The sequence below is a fragment of the Ipomoea nil genome, unplaced genomic scaffold, assembly GCF_001879475.1.
Source record: "Ipomoea nil cultivar Tokyo-kokei standard unplaced genomic scaffold, Asagao_1.1 scaffold3150, whole genome shotgun sequence".
In the NCBI taxonomy this organism is placed as follows: Eukaryota; Viridiplantae; Streptophyta; class Magnoliopsida; order Solanales; family Convolvulaceae; genus Ipomoea; species Ipomoea nil.
The window spans coordinates 1,207,214-1,229,351 of record NW_017619578.1 but is presented as its reverse complement, the minus strand read 5'-3'; the positions used below and the strand labels follow the sequence as shown (position 1 = coordinate 1,229,351).

Below are 22,138 nucleotides of genomic sequence, written 5' to 3'. Positions count from 1 at the left end.
CAAAATTAACATAAGAGTACGGGGTGCTATGCCACACCTGAGGTGGAATGCTCAGATGCACAGGCTAAACTAACTAAAAACCCCAAAGCAATGTCAGTACATAATCATGGCACGCAGGCCGAAAGGGAAACTAACTAGTCTACGCTCCGGATCTCTAGCGCGCTCCGGTGTCTACTCATCTGTGCCTGAAAGCCAAAAATATCTGTTTAGCGAATGATGCTGGTAACCCACTCCAACGCGTTGAAATACAATATAGGTAGATATATATAGATATACGAAAATCATTTTGAAGCAGGAAGAGATACACTTAGGGATCTCTAGCTTTTAAAATCAGGAATAGACTCAGCAAATAGGGGTAAGCACATTCAATCAAGATAAACAGTTATATAAAGACAGCATCATAAAGAACATGTATCTAAGGTCACAGTTTACTTTCAAGTCGTCCACATCATCATTCAATCATCATTTATTCGTCATTCAAGTCATCATTCAAATCATCATTCAAATCACATAAGCACACTTTGGTGGCGCAACGGGACCAGTCACATGCCCCGAACATGCGGGTTAGTGCGTATAGCGCTAACATGGCCCCGTAGCACCCTACCTCATACCGCAGCATTAGGGGGGTTGATCGCAACCAACCGTACAGACCGCCAATAGCTTGACGGTGGATCACAGCCCTACACACCGCTGACGCGCTCAGTCGGTGGACTATGATCCTCTTACGGGGACTACGACCCTACACACCGCTGATGAGCATAGTCGGTGGATCGTAGTGAATCAAGCCCTACACACCGCTGAGAACCTTAGTCAGTGGGCGAAAGCCCTACACACCGCTGAGGATCTTAGTCGGTGGGCGATGATCCTCGGAGACTACGACCCTACACACCGCTGGCCCTCAGTCAGTGGGTCGCAGCCGACCATAGCCCTATACACCACCGATCACTCGGTCGGTGGGCTATAGCCTTCCTCAGGCTGGTGGCCCTACACACCGCTGGCGCGTCCAGTCGGTGGACCATCCGCACACGAGGCCCATGGACTGTAGCCCAAGAAGTGAATCACTGACCTCAGCCAGGAGAATGAACCGCAGCTCATGTTCAACCAAACAGTGGACCGCAGTGTGACACCCCAAAAATCCACATTCAATCCATGGATTAATTGAGTTGTAGTGTACCCGCGGGCGGAACCACGGGTAGGGGCCTACCCGTGGGTCCATCCGCAGGGAACACTGTGGTGTTCGTTCGGGATTTGTTCCCCGTGATCCGTTTGACTCGGTATTTGGTCTTTTGACTTCCCGTTGTTCTTTTGCGGAACTATTTACGCGTCTTCTTGATGTTTTGTACGTCTAGAACCATACGGTAGGTATCCATGTAGGACTTTGGTGTCTTGAATCGTGCTAAGTGTTCAACATTGTGTTTCGTTGGACCAAGAGGTGTCTTGTGAGTTCCTCGGAACTATCTTGAGTTTCTCCATTGTTAAGCATGCTAGTTTATTGTCTTAATGCTAGCGTGTGTGTGGTTTGTACCTTCCATTTGGTTGATGATAACTTGTGTTATTCATCATTGTTGTTGTTGGGCTGTGACCCGTTCCTTGATTGAGTATGTTTCATACCTTCGTTGTAATCCGTTGTTTGACTCTTGTTGAGTTGTGGTGCGTGTGTAGCTCAACCTGGATTGCACGATTAGTGGTATGGGACACTAGTCACCAAGGTATTGCAGCGGTCCTCGTGGTGGCCGTGACGTGATTATGGAGTTGTGGCCTGAGTGATGGGTCCACGTTTTTGGGGGATAACATGTGTTATCCGGGCATGTGTTGCCGTGAATTGGTGGTTTCGTTGGTGGTCGTTGGTGGGGGACGACGGTCCCGGGGGAATAAGGTTGGACTAAGAAGTACAGGGGTCCTGGAGGTAATGGTTGGAAAGAAGGTACAAGGTTGGGGGTAGCCATAAGGTTGGAACAGGGCATAAGGAAGGCATACCAACTCGTGATGGGTGATGTTGCGAGGGCTCGTAAAGCCGGCGTTGTGTGATCTTCTCTCGTGACGTGTGTAGTCACGGAGGCTTGTGTTGCTTTGGCATGTGTTGCCGTTGGGTGAGTCTTTATCCTTTGCGTGTGGTTAACCCTTGTGGTTTGGGATGTGTTCCTGTGTTATCTTTGAGAGTGATGTGTCTTGTGTTGACTGTTGATCTTGGTTTTGACTTATATATATGTATTCCGTTTCGAAAATGGTTTTTATGACTTATATCTATCTATATATGATACTTAATTGTATTGGTGGGTTACCAGCATTATTCACTGACCGGGCGTCGTCCCAATGTTTATCTTTGTATCTTTCAGGTGATGTTTAGATGAGCGCGATGTCTAGAGCCTGGTAGCTTAGCACCTTTATCCTTGCTTTTGTGGCCTGTGCGCCAATGTAGTTAGACTGATGTTTTGGGATAGATGTATACACTTGCAGATTGTTTGCCGTAGCGTTTACCGTGTTTGGTAGATGTGGCGTGACACCCCGTTGGATTTCTTTTATCCAGTTTCGATTTATCTTCCGCTGTGTTAGTTTTGTCGTTTAATCTGCATGTGTTAAGGCTTTTATATAGGTCTTGTTTGGGGGATGTTACAGTTGGTATCAGAGCCTAGGTATGAGCCTAGGAAGAGTTAAGTCTAGACTTTCTAAGTGGTTAAGTGTGTTTTGAGACCTCTAAGCGACCTTAAGAAGCTAAGTGTTAGGCTTAGGACTCTAGGTTGCGCGGTGAGCTGTGTGTTGCTTTCTGTCTTGCTTGTTTGCTCTTTTTGGTAACCTCATTGTTGTGGCAGAAGTCTGTGATGCCTCCTCGCCAGCGAACCTCAACGTTTGAAGATGTGGGTGAAGTGGTTAAGAAATCTCGGTTGGCCGGATCTAGTAATGCTTCTGGGGTGATTGAACGATGGATCCGGAGTGGTACGTCCACAAGAGTAAGTCCTAGTGCAGCTACCTTTTCCAGCATTCCGAGATGTAAGAGGGCATGGGAGGATAGAGGTTCACCATCCAGCGGAAGGGCCATCCCAAGAGAGGGTGCTTACCTTAAGTGAAGTTCGAACAAGTGACAGTGACGTAGTAGTGGGGACCTTCCTAGTGCAGTCCGTGCCAGCAACAGTCTTGTTTGATTCAGGAGCGTCTAACTCGTTCGTATCACCCGGCCTCGTGAAGAAGTTGGGCTTATCTAGGGGCACGGGAGTGAGGTTTAACGTGACGGTAGCATCGGGAGAAGTTAGGATGTGTGACCGTCTTTTTGAGGGCATCAAGATCAACATCCAGGGAGAAGAGTTCCCTAGCGATCTAATCCAGTACGACTTGGACGGGATGGATGTGGTCTTAGGTATGGACTGGTTGGGGCGGTTTAGGGCCCAAATCTTGTGCAAAGATCAGAAGGTGGTGCTACGGGGACCCAGTGGGAAAGATGGAAGAACCCGGGATTAAGCTGGTGTCTATGACAAAGATGAAGAGGTATATGGATAAAGGCAATGAGTTATACTTATGTTCGGTCGAGAACTTGAAGGCAAAGGGGGGAGTGGCTCAATCTATACCCGTAGTCCGTGAATTTCTTGATGTATTTCCCGAGGAAATACCGGGTATGCCTCCTACTAGAGAAGTGGAGTTCTTAGTGGACCTTTTGCCAGGCACAGCACCCATCTCTAAGGCCCTATATCATTTGGCTACGCCAGAAATGCAAGAATTGAAGATCCAATTGCAAGAACTCCTTGATAAGGGTTATATCCGGCCAAGTACATCGCCATGGGGAGCTCCGGTTTTGTTTGTAAAGAAGAAGGACAGAAGTATGAGGTTGTGTATCGACTACCGGGAGCTGAACCAAGTTACCATCAAGAACAAATACCCCCTCCCAAGGATCGACGACTTGTTTGACCAACTCCGCGGCGCAGGAGTATTTTCCAAAGTTGACTTGAGGTCAGGGTACCATCAGATAAAGGTAGCAGACAAGGACATTCCTAAGACTGTGTTTCGGACTCGGTACGGTCACTACGAGTTTACAGTTATGCCGTTTGGGTTGACTAATGCCCCTGCAGTTTTTATGGACTTGATGAACAGAGTGTTCAAACCCCACCTCGATGATTTTGTGATCGTGTTCATCGACGATATTTTGGTCTATTCGAAGGATAAGAGGGAGCATGTTGGACATTTTCGGACGGTACTTCAGATCTTGAGGGAGAAGCAGTTATACGCCAAGCTCTCTAAGTGCGAGTTTTGGAAAGACAGTGTGACATTTCTAGGCCACGTGATTGATAGTAGGGGGATTTCTGTGGATCCGGACAAGATACGGGCAGTGAAAGATTGGACTGTACCTTCATCGGTGGCGGAAGTAAGAAGTTTTCTTGGTTTAGCGGGTTATTATCGAAGGTTTGTTTTGGATTTCGCCAAGGTGGCTCAACCTTTGACTAAGCTGCTAAGGAAAGAAGTGCCTTTCGTTTGGGATCAAGCTTGTGAGTTAGCATTTTGAGATTTGAAAGAGAGGCTCACGACTGCACCGGTCTTAATATTGCCATCAGGAACGGAAGGGTTTGAGGTATACAGTGATGCGTCCAAGAAAGGACTAGGTTGTGTGTTGATGCAAAATGGGAGAGTGATTGCCTACGCCTCGCGTCAGTTGAAAGTTCACGAAGAGAATTACTCTACACATGATTTGGAATTGGCCGCCGTAGTGTTTGCTTTGAAAATTTGAAGGCATTATCTATATGGGGTGCGTTGCAAGATCTTCACGGATCACAAGAGTCTCAAATATATCTTCACCCAAAAGGATCTCAATATGCGACAACGAAGGTGATTGGAGCTCATCAAGGACTACGAGTTAGATATTCAGTATCACGAAGGAAAAGCTAACGTAGTGGCGGACGCCTTAAGTCGAAAATCGAAGCATACTGCTAGTTCTATTTGGGTAGTGGCGGATGAGCTTTGTAAGGAGCTCCAACGGATGAACTTGGAAGTGGTGGAACAGGGAGATGTGGAGACAGAAGTTCGTTGCTATAACTTAAGGATTGTACCTACATTTCTGGGAGAAATTAAGGAAGAGCAGCAAAAGGATGCATATTTGACAAAGGTAAGGGATGACCTAGCTAAAGGGAAAGGGGGACCGTTTGAGTTATCTACGGATGGGGTGTTGAGGTACAAAGGCCGTTTATGCATACCCGCGTCATGTGATCAGTGGAAGCGACAGATTTTGGAAGAGGGTCATAACACACCCTATTCGGTCCACCCCGGAGGAGACAAGTTATACAAAGACGTGAAGGGCTTCTTCTGGTGGCCTAATATGAAGAAGGAAGTTGCAGAGTTTGTTAGGAAATGCCTTAACTGTCAGAAGGGAAAAGCGGAACGTTGTAAGGTAAAGGGGTTGGTACAACCATTAGAAGTTCCACAAGGAAAGTGGGATTTTATATCTATGGATTTCGTGGGAGGTCTGCCGACAACCCATTCGGGTAAGGACAAAATCTGGGTGATAGTTGATCGTTTAACTAAAACTGCCCGCCTTATCGCAATGAAGGAGACCTGGACAATGACACAGTTGGCTCATGCTTATGTCAACCAAGTGATAAAGTATCATGGAGTTCCGAGGGATATTGTCTCCGATAGGGATCCAAGGTTCTTATCTCAATTTTGGAAATCCTTGCAAGCAGCTCTTGGAACTAAGCTAAGTCTCAGTACTGCTTTCCACCCAGCCACTGATGGGCAAACAGAAAGGACTATCCAGACTATCGAAGATATGTTGAGAGCTTGTATGCTAGATTTTCAAGGGCCTTGGGAGGACCATTTGGATTTCATCGAGTTTTCTTACAACAATAGCTATCATTCGAGCATTCGCATGGCACCCTATGAAGCTCTCTATGGACAGAAGTGTCGCAGCCCACTATGTTGGGAGGATCTTGTCAATCCGATAGTGCTGGGACCTCAGTATTTGCTTGACACATCCGAGAAAGTTAAACAAATTCAGGAAAGGATGAAGTCGGCTCAGAATCGTCAAAAGTCTTATGTTGATTTGGCTAGAAGACAAGTGGAGTTCTCGGTTGGGGATAAGGTTTGGTTGAAAGTATCTCCCACCCGGGGAGTAATGCGGTTTGGAAAGAAAGGGAAGTTGAGCCCTAGGTTTATAGGCCCGTATGAAGTCCTGGAGAGGATTGGAAGTTTGGCTTACCGTTTGGCTTTGCCTATGGAGTTGGAAAGGGTGCATAACGTGTTCCACGTATCACAGCTCAAGAAATATGTTCACGACCCGGCTCATGTTCTACCACCAGAAGTAATACCGATAGATGAAGATTTGTCTTACGAAGAAAGGTCGCTCAGAATTTTGGACTTCAAGACTCGGGACACTCGTAGGAAATCTGTTAAGATGGTGAAGGTTTGGTAGACACATCATGGGGTTTGAGGAAGCTACTTGGGAGCTGGAGTCATCAATGCGGGAGCGGTACCCTGAGTTGTTTGCAGAAGGTACCTCGTTTTCCTCGTTTGTTGCTTGCCTTGTGTGCTTGCTTGTTTTTGCTTGCTGCCTTGTTGTTTAGCTAGCTTGAAAGTTGGTGTTGGGAGTTAGTAGTCTAGTTCTTAGTTGTGGTCTAGAAGTTGGTGGTTGTGTTGAGGCTAGAGTTCTTGATGCTCAATCTATCCGTTTGTTGACCTCTTGCCAATCCTTGAAATTTGAAATGCCTTTTTCTTTGCTTTGGAATCCTTGTGAGTTCTTTTGGAGTCTATGACCAAAAGAGTTGTTCTTGAACTTCTTGTCACAATGTCGTTTCCTTTCACCGTTTGCTTTTAATTCGTCATACCCAAGCTTCGGGGACGAAGCTTCTTTGAAGGAGGAGAGGATGTAACACCCCAAAAATCCACATTCAATCCATGGATTAATTGAGTAATTAATCCTATTTTATTTGAGGAATTAATTCCTAAAATCCTGATTTTAATACTCAAGGACTAGTATTTGACTAGTCAACCTTTAAGTTGTGTTGTACCTTGTGCTTTGAGGGGAGTTCCCTTGTTCCTTACACTTTCTAAGGGTTAGTAAGGGTATTCTTGTCTTTTCACCAAGAGTTAGTATTGTAACCTAACCTAGAAGACTTCTTCATTTCATTCCCTACAATTCTTAGAAATTAGTTCTACCTTCTCTCTAGAAAAGAAGTGTAGCTTATTCTCCAAGCCAAGTTGAGACCCTTGTCAAGATTCCAAGATTTGCTTCCAAGATTCAACCTTTCACCTATTTGGGCATCTAGGAGGGTAAGATCTAAGTTTATCTTGTGTTTTTGGTTCCATCTTAGTTGTCTTTTTCTTAAAGGTAGGATCTTTATGATCTTTTGGTTTAATCTTGAAGTGGGTTTGGAAAGTAAGCCTTGTGGGGAGCTTGTTGTGGTGTAAAGTGAAGTCTTTTGGTCTACAAGAGGTAACACATGCTCTACAAAACCTATTTTGCTTACCTATATGTGATTTCTTGGATTCTACATGTGTTTTGCTATGAAATGTGAGAGTTTATGCATTTGTCTTGTGATATTGCATATCTAGAGCTTGTGTTTAGGGTTCCTTTGTGCCATTGCTTGGCATTTTCCATGGTTCAAGTCATTTTGTTGTGTTTTGTGACTTTTGGCATGTATTGGACTTGAATTTGTGTTGGATAAAAAAAAATCCCCGAAGGAATTATTTTGCCCAAGAGTATGTACCCGCGGGCGGAACGGCGGGGAGAGCCCTACCCGCCGCCCACCCGCAGGTGCAAAGGCTTGTGGGTAGTGTACCCGCGGGCGGAACCACGGGTAGGGGCCTACCCGTGGGTATAACACCCCGCGTTACGACCCCTAAAACCAATTAATCATTTAACCAATTATCCAAAGAAAGAATTAAATTACAATAATTAATTAGGGAAAAGGTCCACCATGGTCCGTGGGCCCTCACTCCTAAAACCCAACCCCTAGCCCTAAAAGGAATAGAATTAGCAAGCCTATAATATTAGTTCCTAATTAGGACTCCTAAATATATAAATAGGGGACTTAAGAGGCACCTAGAACCCCCCACCACAATAATCCCTCACCACACAAGAATTTCCAAGAATTCCCCTAGGAGAACTCAAGAAAGAAGAAAGCTTCAAGAAAGACCCTTCATAGCCAAGGAATTAATTAAGGCCAAAAGGTAACCCATGTCTCAACAAAACCTATTTTCATAGCTATGATTCCCCTCTTAGGATTTCAGCCCCCCCCCCCATATTCTTGTGTGTTGATGATTCGTTATAATGATCTTGATAATTGGTGTTATGATTCCATGGGTAATCTTGATGATTAGAGGTTCTTGATGATTATAGGGTGTTCTTGGTGTTCTTGGTGTTCTTGATGATTATATGATGTTCTTGATGTTTATATGATATTCCTACCGAATCTTGATATTAGAAGATGAATTGTGTTCTTGTTGATTTAAAAATAATTAGAACCCTAGGTTATATCGTGGAATCCGTATGGTATTATTCTTGGTAGATTGGGTGGGAATTTGTATGTTTGGGTGTTGATTACGTTTAGAAAAGCATGATAGGTTATGTGCCGTATGTTTCTTGATTTTGATCCGTTAATTGTCTACGTGTGTTATCAATTGCGTTTGAAAGTGTCCAAGCATGGTTTCGGGTTCCACAAAGGTTCCCGGGGCGTTTTTTGATGAAAAAGAGTCAGTGGGGGGTAGGTGGGGGTAGGGGACCCGCCACCTACCCGCGGCCTATTTGGGCAACGCCGGCAGCGGGCAGGCAGCTGCCCACCGGGCACCCGCTGCCCAGAGACACGCCACCGGCGGGCAGCCGGCGGGTGAACCCTCACCCACCGGCTACCCGCTGGAAAATACCCTACCTCGGGTTTCCGGCTTCCCCGTTTGATGTTCCCCCGACTCCCGTGGTGTCCCAACGTACTCCGTCTATCGTGCCTATGTCTAGTTTGATATTTCGGGTACCGTTCGTACGTTGTATGAGTCTTATATATTGCATGCTAGTTGAATTGGTATCCCGTTGACCTAGGTGAAAGAAGTATGAACCCCTTAGGATTATTCTTAGTATGTGAAGGATCACGCATAGGTTTTGTTATACGTTTTCTCCCCCTTCCCAATGTGTTAATGTGGGTTGCATGTGCTTGCTATGTGTTATGTGTGCATGATACCCCAATTTGGTTGCGATCAAATTGGTTATACGGGCAGTTGGATGGGTTGAGAACCATACTGACTGTTAACCAGGCCGATTGCGATCGGTCAGGTATATAAATATTATATAGGGTTGCGGTCCACCATTTGGTTGCGATCAAACGTTTCTACATGAGCTACGGTTCATATTTCCAGGCTGCGGTCAGATGACATACTCTTGGGCTGCGGTCCACTGTTTGGTTGCGATCAAACTACGATGAGCTGCGGTTCATCGGTCGGTTGCGATCGACCCCTCCGTGTTGCGATACGGGGCAGGGTTCTGCGGGTCCGTGTCAGAGCTATATGCGCTGACCCTCATGTATGGGCATGCGATTGGTCCTGTGGCGCCAACAAAGTGTGCTATGTGATGAGATATGGATGAGTTGTTGTTGTGAGTGTCTCGGGAGGTGACTTTGGGATTTATGCCGGGAATCGTATATGTTGGGTCATGGATATTAACTGTGCTTATCTTTATCTACCTTGCGTGTTTCCCTATGCTTATGAAGTGTATATGCTTGATTATGACCGTTATCTGTGCTAAGCCCTATCTGTTGAGTTTATTCCCTGTTTTGAAAGGTAGAGTCTCTTAGGATATATCTTCATGCTTCGAAATGGTTTTTCGTATAACTATGTATATATCTATATGTATTTCATTTCAACGCGTTGGAGTGGGTTACCAGCATCTCTCGCTGAACAGATATATTTGGCTTTCAGGCACAGACGAGTAGATCACTGGAGCGCGCTAGAAGCTTGGGGCGTATCTTAGATAGTTTTCCCTTTCGGCCTGCGTGCCATGACTTTGTATTGATACTGATTGAGGTTTTAGAATTTAGCCTGTGCACCTGAGTTCTCTAGCTCGGGTGTGGCATAGCACCCCGTACTCTTTGTATCGTATTTTGGGATTTAATGAGATTCTACCTTTATTATATAAGTTTTAAAATTCTTGAAAATCTGGGGTGTTACAGTTGGTATCAGAGCCTAAAGTTTGACCCTAGGGCATTAAGGTTAAACTCTTAAGACCAGACTTTAGGGCATTAAGGTTAAACTCTAGGTACTTTGGAACATAGGATTCAGGAATCGTAGGACGCGCGGTGAGATTGTGAAACCCACATATAGCCCCCTCACTTAATCCCTCTCTGACCTAAAGAAACTCCCCCTTCCCTTATTACATCAAGGTAAGGATACAAAGTAACATCGACTTATGAACACCAGGATGGCACAAAAAAGGAGACAAACAGGAACACCGAAACTCCCCACTCAGGAATTCTTGACTCAGAATCTACAACGCCTTGCCCAAATTTCCCAGGCACTGAGTACTACCATTCCCCAACCTTTACCAACAAACGAGAACTTGGAAATCCACCACCAAGTCTCGGCGCATCAACCACCCACCTTCTCGGGGAACGAAGACCCCACGATCCTCGAGGAATGGATCGGAACTTTTGACAAAATATTTCGGGCAACCGAATGCCCAGAAAACCACCAAGTCAGAATAGCCTCCTTCTACCTCAGACACGAGGCCGACACCTGGTGGGTCCACGAGAAACCCACATACGAACAAAGCCCCGAATTCAACCTGGGAAACCCTAAAAACACGGCTGCGAGAACAATTCTATCCCGACCATCTAAAAGCCACCATATACGAAGAGTTCCTCCACCTAAAACAAGGGGCAGCCCCGATCACGGAATACTACCAGCAATTCCGCAGACTGGCTCGCCTCACCCCCGAGCTATTACCCACCGAGATGATCAAGGTCAAGAAGTTCATAACAGGCCTTAATTCCGAACACCAGAAAGCCCTGGCCTGTAACACCCCAGATTTTCAAGACATTTAAAACTTATAATAAAGGTAGAATCTTATTAAATCCCAAGATATAAATACAAGCGTTCGGGGTGCTATGCCACACCTGGGCTAGAGAACCCAAGTGCACAGGCTAACTAACTAATATCCTCAAAGCGTAAATACGTAAACGTGGCACGCAGGCCAAAAGGGAAACTATCTACTTCTAAGTTCTAGCGCACTCCAGTGACTTAATCTTCTGTGCCTGAAAGCCAAATATATCTGTTCAGCGAGAGACGCTGGTAACCCACTCCAACGCGTTGAAATACAATACATATAGAGATATATATAGATATACGAAAACCATTTTGAGCATGAAGATATATCCTACGAACTCTAGCTTTAAAAACCGGGAATGACTCGACAGATAAGGCCAGACGCAAGCAACAGTTATAACGAGCATATGCAGTTCACAACAGATAAGGCAGATAAGGCAAAGCATAATCAATGATCATAACCCAACATGAACAATCCCCAATATAAATCCCATGGTCACATCCCCCAAGACACTCGTAATCACAACTCGTCCATGTCACAACACATAACACACTTTGTTGGCGCCACAGGACCAATCGCATGCCCATACATGAGGGTCAGCGCATATAGCTCTGACACAGCCTCGCAGCACCCTGCCCCGTATCGCAACACGGAGGGGTCAATCGCAACCGACCGATGAACCGCAGCTCATCATAGTGTTTGATCGCAACCAAACAGTGGACCGCAGCCCAAGAGAATGTCATCTGACCGCAGCCAGGAAAAAGGACGAACCGCAGCTCGTATAGAAACGTTTGATCGCAACCAAACGGTGGACCGCAGCCCAAGAGTATCAATCTGACCGCAGCCTGCTTCTGAACCGCAGCTCAGGATAACCAATCCGATCGCAACCGAATTGGGGTAACACACACATAACACATAGCAAGCACATGCAACCCACATTACACATTAGGAAGGGGGAGAAAACGTATAACAAAACCTATGCGTGATCCATCACTTACAAAGAATAGTCCTAAAGGGTTCATACTTCTTCCACCTAGGTCAACGGGATACCAATTCAACTAGCATGCAATATAATAGACTCATAAACCTACGAACGTGATGCGTAGTATATTTGCAAACAAATAATTCTCGGAGTACGAGTTATCGATCCACAGGGAAGTGGTTGTATCAAGCACTAGTTACTAACTTATTCATTAGAGCTAATCCTAACAATTACTTAGATGATTGATTGGCATAAAATAAATAAAATAAAACAGAGGTTCAGGATTTTGAAAACAATTAGAGAGAAGTTGAGATTCATGGGATTCAAGTATTTAATCACCTAGTGCCAATTATCGTTTGCAATATTTAGTTTGGAATTAAGATTTGTGTGGGAATGTAAAGTGGAATCGAATTACTCCCGTAATCTCTATTCCTAGTGAATTTCCACTCCCATGGCTTAAACACCCAATAAGATCAAAGATCAGCATTCAATTATTCCTAATTACTACCATCTCCCGATTGGCAACAATCTAGAATAAACTTCCCCTAATAAGTTCCCCTTTCCCAAGGACCAACCATTAGGTGCAATCGTGTGTGCCCTAATTTATGCCCCAACTCCCATTGGTGACACAAACATGGCTATGAAACTAGTAACTATGGCCATTAATTACAAGCATCAAACAATATTATCACGATTGCAACACAAGTATTAAACCCAAATAATAATATATTAAAGAAACTGAGAGCTCAGGCACATAGGTTCATAAACACTTTTACCCAAGAATCTCTAAAGAATTTAGCCAAGCATGACTAAATTATACATAGCAAATATAAATAAAGAATTACAAATCATCAAAAGAGTACAAGAATTAACCAGACGATTTTCCCAAATCTCCCTACTCTTCTTCTTGCTTTCCAAGACAACTTGTGGCTCTTGATTTCTCTCCTTCTTGTCTCCAAGAATCTCTGAATTCTCTCGGTCCCCCCGGTCTCCCTTAGGGTTGAGGAATGAGGGATTTTATAGTGGGTACAAAGTTGAGATGAAATAGGAATCTTGTACCAAATTGGACTCAAATTCTAATTCCTATATTTAAATAAAGAAATTGTCGTCTTTAATGATATTTAGAATTTGGAAGATTCCTTGAATTGCTAACTTTTAATATGGAGATATGAGCCTTGAAATCCGCACAATTGATATTAGGAAAAGAGATCTCGCGCTTGTATTGAATTTCGCCCAGCTGCGCCACTTTAAGCGTCTGTTTTTATCCCAGAAATAGACGCCTATTCTCTCGACGCGTCGAGAATTTTCTCCACGCGTCGAGACTTCCTGTGCGCGAATTAGTTAGCTACTGGAAAATTTCGACGCGTCGAGTCTACTGGGCCCCGAACTCGTCCAAAATTGCTCAAAACTCATCCTTGAACTTCCCTTGCTCATATCTTTGACCTAAAATGGTTCAAAAACACTAACAAACACCGTAAAACATTCAAAACAAGTGTGAACCATAATTAAATGATAATAGCAAGGAAAATATGTATTAAATAAGCAAAATTAAAGAACTTAAATACTGAGATGATTCAAAATAACTATAATAACAAGCAAAGATGTGATAACATCACCCCCTCACACTTAAGCTTTTGCTTGTCCCCAAGCAAAACTAAGGAATAAAATCACAAGTCAAAACATACAAATTACTCATGCTCTCTCTTGCACAACCTTTCAAACCACCAACCCACTTGCTACAAAACAACAAGCTTCAAGAATCAAATTAGTTTGGCACATAAGAGACCCATTTCCCAGCCAATAACCAAGCACCAAGAATTTGAAGCATGTGAGGATCAAATGTGCACAAATACTCAGTTGAGATTATGCAAGATACGGTTCATGAATGAGATCCCTTAGGCTTGCCTTTCATACTCCCCTAGATCAAATCTAAGAATGCATGCTAAGATCAAATAGGACTTTATTTAGCTTGTAATGGGGCTACGGGTGATGGCTAACAAAGAAGTGGTATGGAAAATTAATCAAAAAGAGAGAATGTCACAATTTATCTAAACTTTTCAAAATTTGGAAGAGATGAGATAATCATAATTCCAAGGAGCAAATTTCTTTTAAGAACTTAGCAACTCTTTGGTAAAGTGGGGATCCAAACTCAAAAACTTTCAATCTCTTTTTTTTTTTTTTTTTTTTTTCATTCTTTTCTTTGTCTTTGGACTTCTTTTGGATACAGCAAGATAATTTTAATCCAAACTTTCATGACCCCCACACTTGAACATTTGTAACACTAGCTGCTTTTCTTTTCGTAGCACAACTCCATAAAACTCTTATTACGGAAAAGATAAAGATAAAAGTTTCCTTCTCTCAAGGGTGGAAGGGAAATATTTGGCCACGGGCTAAGGGTTATAATAATGGGGTAAATCAAAGAAAAACAATCACAAAGAGGGGATAAGTGCTTAGCACTTATTTGAACAAACAAAAGGCACAATGGGGAAACGAAGGATAAAAATATATATAGGGACAGGTTTAAAGGCTATGGCTAAACAAAAATGGCCTAAATCACTTCAAAACATGCAAAACTTAGACATCACTTAGGAAATAATGAGGCAAGTTCTAGCAAAACACCCATGACCGGAATCTCACATAAGCCTTCACTAGCAATGCAAAACACAAGATCAAGAATTAATCCAATTATTAAGTGGTTAACGAAGCTATTGGCAAGGGAATAGATCAAATATGTGTTACACCTCGAATCATCCATCACAAATTGAGATGCAGCAAGCACCACTAAAACAAACCACAAACCAACAAGAGAGAATAATTGTAACTGCATGCTAAGACAAGTAGCTTATTCACCAAAAATAGCATATGAGTCATCCAAGCAAAAGCAAAAATTTTAAAATTTCAGAAATATCCCCAAATTAATGATTCCTCCCCCCACACTTAAAACTTTGCATCGTCCCTGATGCAAAATAAAAGAAAAGGAGAACAAGAGAAAAGAGAAAACTAAAAAGCAATAAAATAATCACGAACTATAAAATAATAAAACTAAATAAGACGAAACTAGAAAGCAATAAATAAATAGGGAAAGTAATAAAAGATAACATGGGGTGCCTCCCATGAAGCGCTAAATTTAACGTCGTTAGCTCGACGTTACCTCTCTAGCCATCAAGTGATTGGAGAAGAAAAATCCCCTTCTTTCCATCAACTTTCTCTTCCAAGTATTTCTTCAAGTGGTGTCCATTTATAAACTCTCTTAAGCTCGAACCCTTCACGTCATCATGTAAGGAACCACATTTGCCCGAATCAAGAATTATGCCTCCATTCTCTTCTCCTTCTTTTTCAACACTCTTTTGTTCAACAAGTAATGAGAGTCTCGGATCATTCACATGAACCAGCAAGTATTGGGAATCATTGGATATATAGATAGGCAAATGTGTGCCATTATCCTTAAGAACTCCAATGCCTCCCAAATTCAAAATTTCTCTGAAGTTCTCTCCAAGGGAAGTGTTCTCCATTGGTGAGACATCCTCATTCAAATCATGTGCTCTATTGAGAACTTCCTCATCTAATGGGCAACTCTCTATATGTTCATTGCCATCATTACCTTGCAACTCTACATTTTCCTCCCAGCTTGGTGTCTCCATCTCAATGCATTTATCAAATATTTCTTCATCTCCCTCCCTAAGATCCTCATCATCCTTTTTATTTCTCTCAACTTCATGACCTTCATTTGGCAAGAGCAACTCTTCTAGAACCTCTCCATTAAATGAATCTTGAAGTGGCTCTTGAGTTGTCAAATCTTGTTGTCGAGCTATCATGTGATCGAGTAGAGCATTCATGCGATCAAGTTGAGCATTCATGTGATCTTGTAACTCCAGATATTTCGAGCACGATTGCATTATCTTGGTCTCTTTGGACTTCATCTCAATTATTTGGTCAAGTGATTGACAATCTTGTTGAAACTCTTGGTACGGCAACTCTTGAGCTTGCCCTTGATACTTGTAATTGGGATCCATGATAAAGCAATTTTTCGCCTCATGAGGTCCACCACATATCATGCACCATGAGGGTTGTGGAGTAGGTGGTGTGCATCTTTGATAAGTAGCTTGACTCATGTTGGCACAAAATCCTTGAGTAGATTGTTGAGAGATATGGTTAGTGGGGTTGAGCGTGTAACAATTTTCCACAAAGTGATTCCCACCACAAAATGAGCACCATTGGAGTTGTGATGTTTGATATGAACTTTCTTGATAATATCCTTGACTAGAGTTGGCAAAATTTGAGAAAGGGAATTGTTGTTCCATTCCTCCATATTCTCGATTCATATTCCAACTCATCTCATAACCTTGAGAAGGAGGGTAAAACGGTGGCATGGTTCCTTGGAATGCATATCTATCCATAGACTTAATCACACTCAAAACAATGAACTTGTTATGGGTTAGCAAAATAAAATAAAATAAAATAAAATAATAAAAAAAATAAAAATGAACTAGTCTCCTAGAATAAAGATTTCACTAATGTTAATACTAGAAGCACCACCTCCCCGGCAACGGCGCCAATTTGATGCGTAGTATATTTGCAAACAAATAATTCTCGGAGTACGAGTTATCGATCCACAGGGAAGTGGTTGTATCAAGCACTAGTTACTAACTTATTCATTAGAGCTAATCCTAACAATTACTTAGATGATTGATTGGCATAAAATAAATAAAATAAAACAGAGGTTCAGGATTTTGAAAACAATTAGAGAGAAGTTGAGATTCATGGGATTCAAGTATTTAATCACCTAGTGCCAATTATCGTTTGCAATATTTAGTTTGGAATTAAGATTTGTGTGGGAATGTAAAGTGGAATCGAATTACTCCCGTAATCTCTATTCCTAGTGAATTTCCACTCCCATGGCTTAAACACCCAATAAGATCAAAGATCAGCATTCAATTATTCCTAATTACTACCATCTCCCGATTGGCAACAATCTAGAATAAACTTCCCCTAATAAGTTCCCCTTTCCCAAGGACCAACCATTAGGTGCAATCGTGTGTGCCCTAATTTATGCCCCAACTCCCATTGGTGACACAAACATGGCTATGAAACTAGTAACTATGGCCATTAATTACAAGCATCAAACAATATTATCACGATTGCAACACAAGTATTAAACCCAAATAATAATATATTAAAGAAACTGAGAGCTCAGGCACATAGGTTCATAAACACTTTTACCCAAGAATCTCTAAAGAATTTAGCCAAGCATGACTAAATTATACATAGCAAATATAAATAAAGAATTACAAATCATCAAAAGAGTACAAGAATTAACCAGACGATTTTCCCAAATCTCCCTACTCTTCTTCTTGCTTTCCAAGACAACTTGTGGCTCTTGATTTCTCTCCTTCTTGTCTCCAAGAATCTCTGAATTCTCTCGGTCCCCCCGGTCTCCCTTAGGGTTGAGGAATGAGGGATTTTATAGTGGGTACAAAGTTGAGATGAAATAGGAATCTTGTACCAAATTGGACTCAAATTCTAATTCCTATATTTAAATAAAGAAATTGTCGTCTTTAATGATATTTAGAATTTGGAAGATTCCTTGAATTGCTAACTTTTAATATGGAGATATGAGCCTTGAAATCCGCACAATTGATATTAGGAAAAGAGATCTCGCGCTTGTATTGAATTTCGCCCAGCTGCGCCACTTTAAGCGTCTGTTTTTATCCCAGAAATAGACGCCTATTCTCTCGACGCGTCGAGAATTTTCTCCACGCGTCGAGACTTCCTGTGCGCGAATTAGTTAGCTACTGGAAAATTTCGACGCGTCGAGTCTACTGGGCCCCGAACTCGTCCAAAATTGCTCAAAACTCATCCTTGAACTTCCCTTGCTCATATCTTTGACCTAAAATGGTTCAAAAACACTAACAAACACCGTAAAACATTCAAAACAAGTGTGAACCATAATTAAATGATAATAGCAAGGAAAATATGTATTAAATAAGCAAAATTAAAGAACTTAAATACTGAGATGATTCAAAATAACTATAATAACAAGCAAAGATGTGATAACATCAGAACGGTACCCGAAACATCAAACTACACATAGGCACGATAAACGGAGTCCGTTGGGACACCACGGGGAACGGGGAACATCAAACGGGGAAGCCGGGATCCCAAGTTGGGGAAATTTCCAGCGGGTAGCCGGTGGGTGGGGGGGCCACCCGCCGGCTGCCCACCGGTTTTACTGTTCCGGGCAGCGGGTCGCCGGCGGGCAACCCGCCGGCCACCCGCTGCCAGGCGGTGATTCTCGGCACCGGGTAGGTGGCGGGTCCCCTACCCCCCACCTACCCCCCCACTGACTCTTTTTCATCAATTGAGCCCCGGGAACCGTTGTGGAACCCGAAACCATGCTTAGACACTTTACAACGCAATTAACGACAACACGTAGACAATTAACGGATCAATTACGAGAAACGAACGACACATAACCTATCATGCTTTTCTAAATATAATCAATACCCAAACATGCGATTTCCCCACCCGATAAACCAAGAATAATATCATACGATACAACCTAGGGTTCTAATCACTTTTATATCAACAAGAATACGGTTCGTCTTCTAATTGCAAGATTCGGTAAGAATAACACATAAACATCAAGAGCATCGCATAATTTTCAAGAACAACACATAATCATCAAGAACTCCATATAATTACCAAGAACACCATAATTATCAAGAATCTCCCAATATCAAGATTATCAAGATTCCTCATGGAATCATTATATAAATCATTAATAATAATCGTCACCAATCATTAATACACAATAATATGGGGAAACCCTAAGGAGGAATCATAACTATGAAAATAGGTTTTGTTGAGACATGGGTTACCTCTTAGCCTTAATTAATTCCTTGGCTATGAAGGGTCTTTCTTTAAGCTTTCTTGCTTTCTTGATTTCTTCTAAGGGGATTCTTGGAGCACTTTGGGGTGGTGGAACGTTTATTGTGGTGGGGGGTTCTAGGTGCCTCTTAAGTCCCCTATTTATATATTTAGGAGTCCTGGTTAGGAACTAATATTATAGGCTTGCTAATTCTATTCCTTTTGGAACTAAGGATTGGGTTTAGGGATAAGGGTCCATGGTCCATAGTGGACCATATTAATTAATTAAAGGGAATCCTAATCGTAGTCTGAATAGTAAAAGGCCTACTTCCTTTATTCCTAATAGATAACTAGGTCTAGGATTCCTAATTAGAATCTGAATAGTAAAGGGTTTACTTTCTTTATTCCTAATAGGCTTAGGACTCTAATTTAGGCAAGGGTCCACGGTTCATGGTGGACCTTTATTAATTAATTAAAGGAAACCTAACCGAATTAAATCATATTTAATTATTATTAACGGGATTAATTTAATAATTAATCCGGGATTGAAGGCCGTAACACGGGGTGTTACATGGCCACACAAGAACCAAGGACCCTCGGGGAAGCCTATGCCAAGGCATTCCAACTACAACAAGTAACAAACCAACCCCGGGAGACACACCTGGGGTACAAAAGGAAACCTGAGGGGAATCGCACAAATCCCACCCGAGGACCTAAAAGCTCCAGGACCGTCTCACCCCCCCAAGGTCACGACACCGATTACTCAAGGAAGAATCCTCACCCTAAGCAAAGCCAGGATCGGAGACAGCAACATAGTCTCCGGAACCTTCCTAGTACACGCCACCCCCGCCACTATACTATTTGATTCAGGGGCTACCAACTCATTTATAGCAACCGAGTTCGCCACTCAACTCAGCCTTAACGCCAGCACCAAAGTCCAACTCCAGGTCAAGGTGGCCTCTGGCGAAATCATGAAATGCGACTGCATGTACGAGAACGTAATGATCACCATCCAGGGAGTGGACTTTCCCAGCAACTTAATACAGTTCGGACTGGATGGGGTACAAGTGATCTTGGGCATGGACTGGCTAGGGAAATTCCAAGCACAAATCCTGTGTGGAGAACAAAAAGTGGTCCTACGGGGACCGAACGGAAAAAGGGTGTCATACCGCGGGACCCGCCAGGATCCGGGGATCAAACTTGTGAACATGATGAAAATGAAGAAGTACCTAAACCAAGGAAGCGAGGCCTTCCTATGCTCGGTCGAGAACCTCAACACCAAACCACCCGAACCACAATCCATTCCGGTGGTAAACGAATTCACCGACGTCTTTCCAGACGAAATCCCCGGGGCACCCCCAGCCAGGGAAGTCGAGTTCACCATAGACCTCGTACCTGGCGCTGCCCCGATCTCTAAACCACCCTACAGGCTAGCACCAAAAGAAATGAAGGAACTGAAAACACAACTCCAGGAATTGCTAGATAAAGGTTACATCCGCCCCAGCACCTCCCCATGGGGAGCACCGGTACTATTTGTTAAAAAGAAAGACGGGAGCATGCGCCTATGCATCGACTACAGGGAACTTAACCAAGTCACAATAAAGAACATGTACCCTCTTCCCCGGATAAATGACTTGTTCGACCAACTTAAGGGGGCAGGGGTGTTCTCGAAAATTGACCTAAGATCTGGATATCACCAAATACAAGTGGCCAAACCAGACATTCAGAAAACGGCCTTCCGGACGCGTTACGGCCACTATGAATTTACAGTAATGCCTTTCGGACTCACCAATGCACCCGCCATATTCATGGACCTCATGAACCAGGTTTTCCGACCCCACCTGGATGACTTCTTCATTGTATTCATTGACGACATCCTAGTCTACTCCCGAAACAAGGAAGAACACGAAAGGCACCTCCGCACAACCTTGCAAACTCTAAGAGAACACCAACTATATGCTAAGTTCTCCAAATGCGAATTCTGGAAAGACAGCGTGGCCTTCCTAGGCCACGTGATAACCAAAGAAGGAATTAAGGTAGACCCCGCCAAGGTCCGTGCCGTTAAGGAATGGACCACACCAAGTTCGCTGTCAGAGGTCCGCAGCTTCCTAGGCCTGGCTGGTTACTACAGGAGGTTTGTACCCGACTTTACTAAAATAGCTCAACCTCTCATCAAACTCATGAAAAAGGAGACCCCCTTCCGATGGGACGACAACTGCATCGCGGCCTTTCAGGAATTGAAAGATAAACTAACCACGGCACCCGTACTAGCTATCCCCTCCGGAGTGGAGGGATTTGAGGTCTTCAGTGACGCATCCAAAAAGGGGTTGGGTTGCGTGTTAATGCAAAAGGGCAAAGTAATAGCATACGCATCCAGGCAACTCAAAACCCACAAAGAAAATTACCCCACCCATGACCTCGAGCTAGCCGCTATCGTATTCGCGCTGAAAATTTGGAGGCACTACCTATATGGAGTGCAATGCAAGATCTACACAGACCATAAGAGCCTAAAGTACATCTTCACCCAGAAAGACCTAAACATGAAACAACGAAGGTGGCTAGAACTCATAAAAGACTACGACCTAGACATTCAGTACCACGAGGGAAAAGCTAACATTGTGGCAGACGCCTTAAGCAGGAAGGCTAACCACTCCCTCAACGCCACCTGGGTCCTACCCGACCAGCTGTACAAAGACTTCCAGAAGCTGAACTTGGAAATAATAAAGCAAAATCAAACCCACCCCGAGATCCACCTATTCAACACACAAATCATACCCACACTCTACGAAGAAATCAAAATAGGACAGCAGCAGGATCCGGAACTAGATAAAATACGCCTCGACCTAACCCAAGGGAAAGAAGGACCCTTCAAAATACACGAAGATGGCAGTCTCCGCTACCAAGGTAGGTGGTGCGTACCCACGACGCATCCCCACTTAAACAACAAATCTTGGAGGAAGGACACAACACCCCATACTCGGTGTACCCCGGGGGTGACAAACTATACCAAGAGGTGAAAAGGTTATTTTGGTGGCCCAACATGAAAAAGGAAGTCGCAGATTTCGTGGCCAAATGCCTGAACTGCCAAAGGGTGAAGGCCGAACGATGCAAACCCAAGGGACTCGTGCAAACCCTTGAGATACCACAAGGAAAGTGGGATTCCATATCCATGGACTTCGTCGGAGGATTACCCCCAACAAAAACCGGCAAGGATAAAATTTGGGTCATAGTGGACCGACTAACCAAAACGGCGCGATTCATTGCCATGAAGGAGACATGGACGATGA

The 22,138-nt window shown here is 43.4% G+C and overlaps 1 protein-coding gene across 1 annotated transcript; it reads left to right on the top strand.

The window, feature by feature from the left end:
- The first annotated feature begins 2,819 nt into the window (after positions 1-2,819).
- Positions 2,820-3,453, top strand: LOC109167356. Its single transcript, XM_019316375.1, has 2 exons — positions 2,820-2,934; positions 2,978-3,453. Exons 1-2 carry the CDS (start codon positions 2,820-2,822, stop codon positions 3,451-3,453), a joined length of 591 nt encoding a protein of 196 aa, XP_019171920.1.
- The last annotated feature ends 18,685 nt before the right edge of the window (positions 3,454-22,138 follow it).

Coding starts and splice junctions, on each gene's coding strand:
- LOC109167356 (XM_019316375.1), top strand. CDS start 2,820: ATGCCTCCTCGCCAGCGAACCTCAACGTTTGAAGATGTGGGTGAAGTG. Junction 2,935..2,977: donor TGAACGATGGATCCGGAGTG/GTACGTCCACAA, acceptor TACCTTTTCCAG/CATTCCGAGATGTAAGAGGG.